At 44.0% G+C, this 14,707-nt stretch overlaps 1 protein-coding gene across 2 annotated transcripts in view; it reads left to right on the forward strand.

Moving 5' to 3' along the window:
* ate1 (arginyltransferase 1) overlaps window positions 1-14,088 on the forward strand; it is an 86,193-nt gene extending 72,105 nt beyond the window's left edge. For both annotated transcript variants that reach the window (XM_080449850.1, XM_080449851.1), the window contains exon 12: window positions 11,176-14,088. In XM_080449850.1, the coding sequence (XP_080305976.1) occupies window positions 11,176-11,354 (179 nt within the window). In that variant the 3' untranslated portion in view covers window positions 11,355-14,088. The remainder of the gene's footprint in view (window positions 1-11,175) is intronic.
* The last annotated feature ends 619 nt before the right edge of the window (window positions 14,089-14,707 follow it).

A 14,707-nucleotide genomic window follows, 5' to 3' on the forward strand; every position in this document is an offset into this window, starting at 1 on the left:
AGGGAGAGAGCTCAGAGCGGGGGGGGGGTGGTAGTTAGAATTGGTTTACTGCAGAGAAAGTGTTGTGCCGTTTTTCACAACCTCTCCCTGTTTAACCCCCTACCACACACACACACACACAGCCAGTCGTCTGCTGTTGACTCTGCAGTTCTCTGCAGTATGCAGAGGAAACTGCTGTCCTGAACACCAACACCTTGTACCTCAAATGAACTTGAAGTTACCTGAAGTTACCGTGTTGTATACTGTAGCTTTGGGTGCTACAGAGTTTATTTAACTCTGAGAGTCCATTTGGTTACAAGATGTAACCAAATGGACCTGTAAGGGTCATCTGTACACATTGTACACAAAAGAGCTACAGAAAGATTAATTAACACTGACAGACAGGAGATCCGTACAGTGCACGTGTACGCTCTTCCGTTCGTGCGTGCGCGCGCGCGTGTGTGTTAACGTGCACGTTTGTGTACAAGCCTGAGGCTATCGTCCGGGCCGTAACCTGAGTTGTCTGGTGTTTACACTTCCCCATTAATCCGCATCATCAACCAGGGACAATGAACAGGAAAGTGTGTGTTTTTTTGGTTTTAGAACCATCTATAGGTATGACAGTGAGGAGAAAGAAGTGTGAAGATAAAGAACCTGAAAGTTAGTGGTGTGAAGTAACAAAATACAGCTGTGTGTACTTCGTTACAGTACAATTTTTTTGGAGGATCTATACTTAACTTTTATATAGATCACTATTTTAACTTTAACACATGTACACAATAAAATCTGAACATAATTGCTAGTCTCTCATCATGATATTAGATCATCCACCTCATTTGTGCGAGAACAGCTGGTGGTCTCGTCGAGACAAGTTGAGGACGAGACCACACAGCTGACTCATTTGCATATTCGTCAGTCTCTGGAAACACAAACATGACACCATTGGCTAACTAACTCGTCCAATGTTGGCGATAGAAGTGGTGGTGGTGATAATGACACAATGCCGGCACCTGCTTTAGAGGAAGATGAACATCAACACCCATAGCCATATCAAGCAAATATTTTGCTGTATGTTTTATATAGTATGTTTTTCACCTCTCTGTTGTAAGCTTTTGAGATTCTTAGAATTCAACCACTGTATAAGTTTCAGAGGAATGTAGCCATTGTTACATCAACATTAGAATGTTCAGCTTCCAACATTTGTGATAGAACATAGGCCTGTGTGAGATCATTCAAATAATGATGCTGGGACAAATTATTAAGTATTTTCAAAAAGTTAATAAAGTTTGAAGAGAAAACAACTAATGGTTTTTTTTTTCTTTGTACTATGAAAAGCACCTCGTACTTGATAATTATACATTTACTTTTGTATACATTTTAACACCAGATACCTTTGATACTTGAGTACATTCCATGTGAGCTACTCAATTGATTTTCCTATGGGTGACTTTAGCTTTTACTAGAGTCACTTTAGAATAATATACTGTATCCATACTTTTACTAAAGTATAGCTTTCAAGTACTTTACTCTATACACTCTATATATGCTGAAGAGACAGAGCAGGACGTTAAAGGAGGTAGAGAGGAGTCTGGGAGCAGTGCAGGTGAGAGGGAGGGAGAGAGATGGAGAGCGTGTTGTGACTTAATAAGAATTTATAGCAACGGGAAACAGGAGGGAGGGAGGTTGGCAGGCACAGAGAGAGTGTGAGAAAGAAGTTGGGAGGTAGATTGACGTAGAGAGGGAGAACGGTATTATCCTGTCAGAGCCATAGTTGGACCTTGCTCCATGCAGGCAGAAATCAACATGTACGTATACACTCACACCCGTGACGTCAAAACTTTGTGCCTTTGGCACCAGTTTCCTCTCCTTCTATCTCTCTCCGCTTGATCATATGATGGGCCAAAGTGAATGCCCAGAATTGACAGGCACTGAGGAAAATTAAATTACTGAGAAACTAGTATACTCCATATTAAAGTATGAATTATGGCTTCTCAGAATCCAGTGAGGAGATGGCAAGCTGAACACATGGCAGTGTTCAGTGTTTGGGGGGGCGGGTGCTCTGAGTGACTTAATCAATGTGCCACCGATGGTCAGTATCACTACTATTCAAATTTTCTGAAGGAACCTCAGGTTCACTTCGCTGACAGGCTTTTGTTGACTCAAGTGGCAGTCAACCCAGCGTGCCCAGGTACAACTAGAAGTGAATGGTATTTTAAGAGACGATTAGAACATGGACATTACGGCATGGTCATTAACGGCTTAGCTGGCGGTAGGTCTGACCTCCTCCCTTCAGTCACAGGTTTGAGCCCCAACAAGGCACAAATTACTGAAGACAGCGTAATGGCCCACACACTTGGGGATTTTAGTCTGTGGTTACGGTGTGTCTCTCTGGACGTATGCGCCTGTGTGTCTGCGTGTTTCTCCTGCCCTTGTGGTGCCTCCATTCCTGCATGGCCTGTTGATCTTGGACAGGCCCGGACATTATTTCAGGCCTGGGTTTCTGTGTGTCGGAATGCGGTGCCAGTACATTTCAGCACCAGCTTGCATGATCGTTGGCTCCAAGGCCAGGCAACCAAGTCGTGGGCCAGGAACCGGAGCTAAAGATGGCCCCTGCCAGACCGGTGGTGGTGGTGGCTAAGGATTGTTGTCTTCCAAAAATACACACGGCGGTCAGTCAGTCACCGGGTCATCAGCAGCAGCAGCCTGGCACCCTGCTGAGGTTTGCGGTCCCAGCCCCAACTGTCAGAGGGCCAGCCTGTGGCCTGTCCCATGGCCTAAATCAAGCCATGTTCCTCCCCCTTGAGATGTTCACTCAGTGGGTAGAAGCCTTGTGGTCCCTATCAGTTGCTATGGGGAGTAGAGCCTGACAGATGTTGCACCGAAAAAGAAACAAAAAAGGTTGCAACATCTTCTAATCAATTTGAAAAACGTAGATTTGATTTACTCTTTGACTGCCAGAAATAAAACATTGTTTGATAAGCCAATGCCAGCGATTTTTCGTTTTCCTTACCTTTTCAACTAGTCACAGAATATTTGTCTCCAGTATGATCGATCCCCCGACCCCCGATCGTTGCTAAACACGGACGGTTTCTTAAATAAAAATTAGCGCGACCCCCCCCCCCCTTTGCTAGTTGAATATAGCATGTCTCGTCAAAAATTAAAGAAGAATGAAATGGTCACTCATGTGTTAGCGAACAGCGCCATCTAGCGTAAAACCACTGAGAACACAAAATCTCGTCATTGGCAGCGTGAGCCTTGGCTCACACTGAAATCTCGTCATTCGCAGTCAAAGAGTTAAATATGTTTATATTCTAGAACTTTTACTTAGAAGCAAAAATAAGGCCTATATTATTTAACTACACATCAACTGCATAATTGCTGATACTGATGTAATCAAATAATTGCCAATATATCGGTCCGACCCTCATATTATCATATTTTAAATGAAATGATTGTAACCAGCCAAAAAAAGCTATAATTTCACAGAAATAGCATTTTTATTGTAAGCAACGACATTGTTTGATACGCCTACTTGAGAAAAAACATATGTGTTGCATGGAAGCAGCCACCTTCCTGGCCCCTACAAGCACGGTGGTGGAGGCAGACTCCTGCTATGTGTAACACATTTTACAATCACTGTTGTCTACTTTACTCTACTTTACATCTCACTAGGACATACATGAATTTCATGTATATCGAATATCGTAGGACAGTAACACAAAACTTTGGACAAAAGCAATTTAAAAGATCAACAATGTGCAAATGACAATGTCAACTTTGTTATCTTTCCATATCAGTCTGTATAAAGATGGACAAAACCCTTACATTCTGGACACACTTTCACTTAACCCTGTATACTTTGCTGTACGACATATAGCGAAATGGCCTATCTACAAGCTAATAAATAGAACATTTTGGAAAATGTAGGGACATATAGCCCAAAATTGGGATGCCAGGGTTAATGTGGTTCATTTAAATGCAAATGTGTTTCATGTTAATACATGTGATCTGCTATATATAAATAAGGTCTGATTTGATTTGAACAAAACCCCCAGCTGTAGCCCATTCATCCCAACCTCTCCACAGGCTGACATTACATTAGGCCGGAGCTGTGAGGGACCCACCCTGGTTGAGAGAGAGAGAGAGAGAGGGGGGGGTTGTCAGGTGTCCATTTAGGCTGTCGGGGTGTGTAGGATACAGCGTTGTCCTAATGAGGTGTGGGAACAGTGTTAATCTAAAGTTTACACAACCCTGTCCAAAGCTGGATCCCATTGATTGCGTGCCTGTTGCTCACACTTCTAGGGGCCTCTCTTTGTGACCCCACGTACATGTACACAGTATGCACGCCCACACGCATTCTGTACCGCACATATGGGTTGACTCTCACACACACACACACACACACTCACACCCTCGCTTGTAATCTGTGGCAGAGAAGTAGGGGCATTGCCCTCTCTGCAGGATTAAAAAAAAAGAGCATGACACGCGAGTCACCCCATGAACCTTAAGTGCCTCAAGCAGGCGCCAAACCAGATACGCCAAACTTTAAACATCCCCGTACGCTGACTCCAACAAACGCACGCACACACTCACACTAGTCTCTCCATCACACACACAACACACATACTCGCATAATATACAGTATGTACGCAGTAACATTTTCAGTGTTAATTTAATTTGTAAGGGTCTGTTTTTTTTACACTTACTACACGTGAACTGGTGTGGCTCTGCTAAGACGAGGCGAGATGTTAAGTGAGGTAACAGAAAGGGGTTGTGAAAAAGACAGAGACGGGCCCGGGATGTTTACAAGCCCCTGTCTGACAGCACCCACACAATACCTCCAGCCTCCCTGCCTTCTCCACAGTACACTCCATAAGTCTACTTTTTATACCCGTCTGGCTCACTTTTCATTCTTTTAATCAGCCTGTCTGACTCTCTAAGCTACCCGCAGTCGGAGGCACTTCACCCAACTCCTCTCTCTGTGTCTTCCACTCAAGCCAAGACTCAAGGTGAGAGAGGGGGCATCACTCCTCTCTCTCAAATCCTCCACTGTCAGAGCACAGGGAGACACAAGGGAGTTATTTCTAACTCCCAGACAGGCTCTTTTTTCCTTTTCTTTTTTTGACTGGGTCTGTAGGACTTTGAGCCTAACAAAAGTAGTACTTTTCATTCTTTCTTTCCATGATGAAGTCCCCTTTTTGGGGGGACATTGCAACATAGGGTCACAGGAAGTGGTCTTATCTGAAGGTGAACCATGTGGCCTGCCATTGACCAGTGTGCAGTGTGCAAGTCTTAAGACATCCTCGGATGGACGGGAAGAGGCAGAGAAACATGACGAGAGGTGTCAAGGCCCCTCGCTTCAGCCCTGACCTCTCTCACTCCCTCAACACTCCTCTTTCCTCCGACCCTTGAACCCTGACCCTGGAGGTCTTCAACCCTGGAGTGCTGCCGTGTCACTGGACGTCCGGTGGACCCCCCCCCCCCCTCTCCCGGACAGCATTGGGTCTGGAGACTATCCGAAATGGGGACGGATGGATGGATGGAAGGAAGGAAGGAGGAAGCCGAAAGGGAAAGTTGTAAACGAGTGTTTATGCGATGAACGGATGTTTGGATTGTCTTGAGTGAGAGATGTAAAGAGAGAGAGAGAGAGCAGCAACCGGACTCCTCTCTCTGCTCTGGTCTGTGTTACTGTAGAGGTTAATTGACTGTTTGACAGCTGCACCACTGTCCACTAGTGTTTATGAAGTGTTCATTCCTTAATATGCCTTCACACAAGTCCCTTCACTCCCCCGTTTCCTCTGTCACGGACGTTGCAATGGACAGAGGAAGCAAAAGAGACGCAAGGTCATTGTTGCAATTGTTCAACTGTGGATCCGTCACATTCCAGGATGGAGAAACCGGGGGGACCCAGAGACGACACAAATGTGATTAGCCTGAGTTATCGAGGAAGCATAATAAAGAATATAAATACATTCCACTGCCATGTTGTTAGGACACTAATACTCAGAGTGCCAAAATGATGATCATGTGAAAGTTACATAACCTGTTTATTATCTGTTGAAGTACATTTCCCCCATAAGACGATGTTTAACATATTGCCTTTTATCCTCATTTGAAAATCCGCAGTCGTGGCTTCAGGTTATATGACTCAGCATTTTATCTTCAGAATGGTGTGGATGCCAAGCTTGGGGCATTGGTGAACAGTGAAATTAAGCTATTAAATTAAACATGAACGCATGGTGTGGACAGAAAAATCTTCATCGAAATATGAATATATCTCTAGAGAGAGGGGAAGAGAAAAGGGCTCGGGGCTTTTTCCAAGAATCTCCTTCTCTTTGTGTGGACCCAGTGGAGATATTACCAAACCGAAATTGTTACACAGAACTGAAAAGTAGAGACTGAACAAGGGAAATGGCAAGACTTGTGGTCCTTTGTGGGTTTGTGCACGCAATCAGGGCTTCATTCTGTGCCTTGTTATTCAAGAATTTCCTTGTGCAAGTCAGAAGCCTAAAAAAGAAAGTAATACAGTACTGTACATGCCTTGGATTACTTTTTCTTTTGTCATACCTTTGACATTTTTATATGAAGATCACAGTTGATATCCCACCATTTATAAATCATTTGAAATCTTTTGAAGGGGTGATATGGTGGCTTTAAGGTGGTCTGGAAGGAAAGGTCAACATATGCATTAAGTCCCGTTCTCTGACATTCCATGGGAGCAAAGAGGCGGCGCTCCCCAACCATCTGAAACCTCACTTGGCAGGCACCCCACCTGCAGTTCTCCAGTTCTCCTCCAGGGAGCCAAAACGAAGTAAGCCAGAAAACTTTTTTTTTACTTTTGGCTCCGCCCCCTTAGCCAAAAGTACACCTTGCGTATGTCACTGATCACATGACCTCAATCAATTATCCAGTTCTAGGCAACATAGAAGTCGGGGGGACTTTTTTCTTATTTCCACCTAATCTCTCAAGAACAGATTCTGCTCTGCGTTTGAATCTGTCGGTAGCCGTGTTGACAACCCGTGCGCATTGGTTTCAAGTGGGCGTGCCTTCAGATCAGGAAGCAGGCCGTGCTTTACCCAATCAAATGTAGTGGGCGGGATTCACGTGTCCGTCGATCCTTCCCCTCTCGAAACCAACCGAAACTAATTTAACAATAGCGTCTGCGGAGCAGACAAAACCACGGAAAGATAATTCACATTTTAACTTGCTCTTTCATCATAGAAACAAGTGGGCTTATAACCAAAACGATCCATGTTCTCTGGGAGAAGTGGTGTTAGTGTTCCGTATAGAAATATTGTTAGTGGGAATGAAAACATAGTCGCACCACCGGAAGTGATGCGCTGAAGGCAGACCAAAACCCCGGTTTCCTTGCGCACGGGTGCTACGTTTTCTTCCTCCCAGAGCCAACTGAGATAGTCAAAAACAGCAGAGGGCGCTGTTTTTCCTTTTCATTTGGCGCTGGGTTCCCAGATTGATTTCCACCCAACAGCTCTAAGGTGTATTAAAGACAGTTCAATGTTTAAAATGAGTGGTATTCTCCTTTAAGGGCAGTTCACACTGAGCACTATAACTTTAAAAAATATATTTATACAAATTGTTTTAAGTCAAGTGTAGTTCACGCCAACTATTAAAAAAAGTTTTTTATAGTTCTAATGCTCAGTGTGAACTCCCCTTTAACTCTTTCACTGCCACACTTATTTGAGACTGTGTCGTCCCAGTGCCAGGAAAAAGGTGCATTTTTCCTCCGTTTGTTTTTTAACATTGAAGTGAATGTAGCAGCAATTTTTTGAATAACGTTATCTCCTAGTTCCTTTGAGATAACCCAAAAAAAATAAAAATAAATAAATTTCAAAAAATTAAAAAAAAAAAATGTAGTCTTTCCGTCATTGGCCATGATAGCCATAGAGCCATCGGACGGGAATTCCCGTTTTTGGCAGTTAAAGAGTTAAGGTGAACTAGGATGTGGGTGATGCTGAGTTACCATGGTGACCAGTTAAGATGGTGTGTGATTTCTGCATTGTCGTTCATTTTTAAGGTGACACGGCGGGTTTTCATTATAGTCCTGTTAAGAATAATTCATTACGTTTTAAGCCCTGTTAAGGTGGTCTGAGGAATTGAAGATGGTCACAGCTTTCACTGAATTTGAAGGGGATATGAGTATCAGTCCTGCTAGTCTGGGGTTATTTTAAGGTGGTATGAAAAGCTGTCCAGGGGTTATTTTAAATAGCTGTGTATGATTTGTAGTTTTTCTGCATAGATGGAATTCTAAACTGGTGTGAGAATCAGTCCAGTTAAGGAGGTCACTGCTTCGATCTCTGCAACAAGGATGTCTCCTCTGCTGTGTTTTTAAGGAGGCATGAGAATCAGTCCTGTTAAGTTGGCCGCTGTCTGGATGACAGTTTTTGTCCATAGCGCGTTGACAGCTATTTGAGCCCTGAACTCCTCTGCCATTCCCCAGGACATTGACATGCCGTATTTGGCCATGATGTACGCTGGGTGGTTCTTAAATCAGATGGGGTTCAAGTTCAGAGGAGGAGACAGATTCAGGATGTGAGGTGTTTTGCTGCTCCTTCAGCAGGTGGATGCAGAGTTTGGACGTTAAGTAGGTTCCACGCAGGTTGATTGCCAACATGAGGTCAACTTTCTTCATCAGAGTCTCTATTGTTCCCGTCAGGTTGATTGCACTGGCGTTGTTCACCAGGATGTCAATGCCTCCAAACCTCTGGACAGCCTGTTTGACAGCATCGCTGATTTGTTTCTTCGTCACGCACGTCGACGATGCACGGAAACGCCTGACCCTCCAACAGCCTCGATCTCCTGTGCTGCAGTATAAATAATTCTAGGAAGCTTTGGATGCGGATTGCCCGTCTTGGCGGCAATGACAACATTAGTTTCCAACTACTCTTTGTGGCTCGAGACGAAACTTAAGCTTTTTAATTTTATTTACTTAATTATTGTACCAAATAAAAAAAGCTGCGAGCTTCCTGGAACAGTACATCTGTCACGTTAGGCTGTGGACTACACGCCCTCTGGATTACTTTTTACAGCGTGGCTCTGTAGGAGGCAGGGCTTGTCTAGAACAGGGTCTGTGTGCTTGTCGGGGCTAATCTTGCAAACCGCTGGACCGATCAGTGCCCGAATTCTTGTGCAGGCTGCCAGTAGGCCAAGGAAGGATTTTCACATAATATATTTTAAATGTTTTTAAATATATTTAACTTGAATTATATAATGTCAGGAGGTTGGATTGTCAGATTGTAGATCTGCCAATGTATATTTAGGTTTAAAGTGGTTAAACTGTATTTCCCTGCTCTATTAACTCATTTTGTTTGTGACCCCCTGGAACCCTCTCGAGGACCCCTGGGGGTCCCGGACCTCACCCAGGCCAGTGATATCTCATCTGTGATACAAATCCTCTTCCTGGATCATTACTGACCAATCAGCAGGATCCTGTGAGGGAGCATGTTGACACAGGTTCAAATGGCCCAGCCGTTTTATGAACTGTTTAATGAACTGAATCTGCCATGTGCACGTAGTATTGGTCTTAAGATATATCATTGTTTATAAGCATTGCAGGTTACCGTTGTTAAATTAGTGTTGTCGTCGTATCTCTTTTTGTTTCGTTTTTTTTTTGGCCTTTATTTATAGTTTTTACAGTAGGGACAGACAGGAAACGGGGAAAGAGAGGTTTGGGAGAGACATGCAGCAAAGATCGTCGAGATCGGGACTCGAACCTGTGATGCGCTGTCAGGCTACATTGGAGCCTAGTTGCCCGGAGGCCACTAGGCCGGCGGTCTGGGCCGTCGTCTCTCTTTTGGACTCCCCTGTCTCATGTTCACCCAAGTCTCAGCTGGAGTGCAGGAATAAGATTCGGCTGTGAATGTTTTTAGGAATTCGGTAAAAGTGAGAACCGTTCAGCTGGACACCACATGGGTATAACAAGGTATAGTGGTATTCATGTCTTCTGAGTGGGAGGCCTTGGGAGTTCAGCTAATACCAATCGTAAGCTCCGTTCTATTTGACTCATGCGGCCGTATGCCTGATGAGATGCGCTCCAGACCGCAACATCACTGGTGAATGTGGAAGTGTTTCCTCCATGCTACGCTACGCCAACCCAGCGCTGCACAGCAGTCAGCTGTTGGAGGCTGAGCTGATGATTTGGTAAAGGCATACTGTATGTGTGTGCGAGTGTGTAGTCATTTAACCCATTAAGACCTGAGGCCGATTCTAAAAGCAGTTTTTGAAAAAAGCAGAAGCAAGATTTGAGTTACAAATATTGGCTTAAAATATATATATATAAAGATTTGCACAAATCTTCACGATTTTTCAAAAATAGCAGATCTACGAGCTCATAGCGCGGCACTCGTTGCCGCACTATGAGCTTGTATATCTGCTATTTTTGAATAGCCAAAGAATTCTAAAATAACACAGATGCGTTACCGGTCTTAATGGGTTAAGGCAAGTAGCAGTTGCGCAGTTGTATCGATATAAAAGTGCATGATGAGCAGACCTGTTGGAGTATGGAGATTTGTGTGTACTGTTGTGTGCACTCAGACCTACAGTATGCACTGTGAATTATGTGTGTGTGTGTGTGTGTGTGTGTGTGTGTGTGTGTGTGTGTGTGTGTGTGTGTGTGTGAAGCAGTCTTCGGTGAACTCGGATAGATGGGTTTCACCACTCCTGGAGGCTGTGGTTCCGGTGTCAGCGTGAGGCAGAGACGTCGCCATTTTTTCACCCTTGTTTTCCCCCCTCCAAACTCTCCAGAGAGTACATTAGCTGCTGAGCGTTGCATGATGCTTGGACCATAGCAGTGTTTTTCACTGGTCTGTCGGGAGCTGGCAGACTTTATGACACGAGGCCTAATGAGATTCTGAGGTTGGCAAACCCAGCGAGGAGCAAGGCCCCTGTAAACAAGCTCCGCAAATTAGCCGAACCAACGCACCTCCGTGACTCCAGCGCAAGGGCACAAGGGAATTAGATGCGGAGCAGGGGGGAAAAAAATAGTTTTATATCATTCCACAGCTTGGAATTATTGCAATTCTTTGCCAACAAGAAGTCACTCAGAGGTTAACTTGCATGAGAGAGCAATTTTTATTGATTTATTTATTTTGTGCATGATAGAGTGCAGACATGGTTGCGTGTGATGCAACTAGCCTGGGCCGTATTATATACACTTTTTGTCTCCTGGTATTTTTCTAGGCGATGCCCGGGTGCTGAAGGACGTGGGCAAGGCTTTGGTCCTCTACAGGCGGACGGTCATGCCCTACGCCGCGTACAGTCGCAAACGCAAGGGCTCCAGCGACGAGACGGAGGTGGAGCAATACGGAGGCTTGGTGGGCCAGGTCTGCGCCGAGAGGATCTTGCTCTACCGTGCCTAAACCTCGATCACAGGAGCATCACGCATACGCTGCCCACCTTTTCATGTAACCACTTGAACCCAAGCGTCCCTATTCTGGGGCTGAATATTCACAAAAAAATAGCAGATCTAAGCTCACCATGCGTCGTGTTGTGACACGTTCTGAGCTTGTAGATCTGCTATTTTCAGCAAAAAATAGTAAGTGTAGAAAGAAAATAGGAGGGGGCCTAGTATAGAGTCCTGGCAGACTCCGGTCAACTAAGCATAGGGTTTAAGTGGTTGAAGATATATTGCCTGCCTTTCTGCCCGTCTGATTGTCTGTATGTCTGTACATCCATGTCCTCTCTGCTGTGCAAAGTGCTTTTTGCTGCTTCACTCTGTAATCTCACCATGCTTCGCTCCGCACAGGCTGGAACACAGCCGTATGCACTCAGTACGTATATGAACTCGTTCACCCACTGGCCTTCCTGATCACTTGTATCTCAGTACCTCGTACCTTTAATAACCAGTGGTTCTCAACGTGCGGTCCGTGGAGGTCCAGTAGTCCTTGAGGGGTTTCTAGGGGGTCCCCAGCTATATGATTGATAGTTAATCATCACCATTATTACATATATACAAGTATAATAAAAGAGAATGTACAAGAATTGCTATTTTTAAGTATACCTATAGTACATAAACAGTAAGGGTTTTCTAGACCAAATCACTGACCATTATCGGACAAAATACAAATCGCAGCTGTCCGGCAGCAATCAGCTAACTCCAAAATGTAAATTTTTCAGGAAATGACAAGTTAGGAGTTAGGAGGTTTTGTTCATCATTGATAAGAACAGCTGAATGGACCTCCAAGCTCTCAATGAGGTTGGAGGTCAAAAGGGGGTGGAGCCTGGAGTCAGCTAAACCAGCTAACTCCACCCCCCTTTGGTGAACTTAGCTGGTTTAGCAGAAAGTTTGAGGTTCCAATGGAGTTAGCTGGTTTTGTCAGAAGCGCTTTTTAATACTTTTCATTGTTTCAATCATTTTTTAATCAACACACAGACGTAAAGGGTGTTCAAAGGCCCTGATTTATGGAAAAAAATACAAAAGCGGAAAAATGCAAAAAAAAGAAATTTTAGATTGGTATCAAATGGCAGTCCGTGGCCTAATGGTCGTTGAAATTTAAAAAGGTTTGAAAACGTTATAGACTCTGTTATAATCCAACAGCCTCAGTACACTGTTTAGCTGTCAGGTATGCCTTTTGACTTGAATACACGTAACCGACCACATTGGGCATTGGAAGCAGTCAGTTCAGTGTTGCTTTGATTTCATGCACTCAATCATTTCCTTTCAACCCTGTATGGTGACCCGTACCCCCAAACAAATGTATTACACATGTATGATTCAAATTTGGAAACATGTTAGATAATAGAATATTATGTTATTGCTCTTGCTTTATGGGAATAGAGGTGGAAAACATACGCGGAATCTCTCACAGGTGATGGTTGTCCTCCTGTACTAATGTGGGATCGGTTTCAACTTGGTGACAGTATGTTCCTCATTGAATGTCTACTGATCTCACATACACAGCAGCACATATTTAAAGCTGTAATATGTTAGTTTCATGTTCTACCCAGGATTCTACCACCCAAGAGGGAATCCCTCATTGACCAGGGGGAGGTATTGTGCTTATGCACTCCTGGCGGTACTACCTGTCAACCAGTAGGTGTCCTACCCGACTCCAGGGTCTCCATTTCTCAGTGGAAGAATAGGGAGACTACCTCCAACCACTGCAAATGTGCTAGTTATATAAGGGATAATGAACCCCGGCAGGGTGATGCAGGATCCCTTGCATCACACTTGAGGGGTTTATTTCTCAATAATGACCACCTCGCGCTTCATTATCCTACATGGCTACTTAAAAATAAATCAATAAATTGACACAAAATATAACAAAACAATTTCATTGATTAAAAAAAGGATTTAATTGCTTGTGGTAAAGAATATACTGGATGAGGTCTGTCTAGCCTAGACTGAGCTACACAGCCAGCTCACAAAACACGGGTAGGAACTGCTGATCAAACACAAATCTAGATTCTGTTACTGCAATGCCTATTCCTCACCTCAAATGTTTTAAAAAAAACATTCTTTAGTGTACTGTTTAGCTCTAAAATAACATTGTTTACTTGGCCGCCATGTCGGATACGGCAAACAATCAACCACCGTGGATTGATATGATCCAGGTGCCCAATCTCTGTCCCTGGCAACGGTCTGTACTTCATAGCAGCAGTCTGCTATGAAGTAGAAATAACCATTGAATGCTGTGATTGACCAATCAGAATGGCGCATTCAACCAAGGCATGTAATAAATTGTATTAACACACTACCATACAGATTGATAATTAAAAAAAATAATAATTAAAATAACTAACAGACTGCAGCTTTAATGTGAAATGAGAACATTTATTTTGTGTGGGCAGAAATAAATGTGTAAAATGTGGTTGTGGAATACATATTTGTTGGTCAGTTTGTTTTCTATTTTGGAACATAACGTGTGAATTTTCGGTATGGACTAAAATGGGGGCATATGGTTTTGGCAGCTGATCATTACATCCCAAACATCCAAGCTCTGCCACTAAACCACAATAACAATATTTTGTTCAATAGATTCCTGTGAAGCCAACTTTACACTATTTGTATGTCATATTTATAGCTTTATTTGCTTTTCTTTTAATATTGACAGTTATTATTGGTTTAACCTAATAAAAGGGATTGTTTCTTCACTCTTGGCTTGTGTGTCTTTCTTTTGTGTGGAAATTATGCAAGACAACCTTTCTTGCAACTGTCAGAGAAATCTTTGCCACAGGGCAGTGATAAATGTGTAACCTTGCACACACGGGCACAAATGGAATGTAAATTTGCAAAGATACAAGAAGTTAATACGCACACAGATTCCGTTTTGTGATGTGGTCGGGCTTGTTTGAGTTGGGTCGTGCAACAGGTGTCGGATATATGAGCTGGCAGAACATGAATGCAAATCCAGTGGAGTGGAGTGTCAACAGCAGCCTAGCTCTCAGCCAGGGCAGGGCTGGGCTGGGCTGAGCCCAAGGCAGTCCCACGTCAGCGGGCCAACACCCAGGACTAGACGAGGGCCTGGTCTGGCAGCCAGTCTGAAAACCTCATTGACATGAACATCCACATAAAGGGCAGATGTGCAGAGTTATTCCTGGGACGGTCTGTCCTCTATAGTTGGCTGGGTGGGCTTCCTGCTCATCTAGGACCCCTGCCAGCTTGCTGTTGGACACACACAGTCAAACTCCGACCATAGACTGGACTGTATCTGACCAGTGGCTCGGCTCTCTATAGTTGTTTTAGTCTGACTTTCCACAGCCTGTTTCTGCC

This window comes from Gymnoscopelus braueri (genome assembly GCF_963280865.1).
Source record: "Gymnoscopelus braueri genome assembly, chromosome: 14".
In the NCBI taxonomy this organism is placed as follows: domain Eukaryota; kingdom Metazoa; phylum Chordata; class Actinopteri; order Myctophiformes; family Myctophidae; genus Gymnoscopelus; species Gymnoscopelus braueri.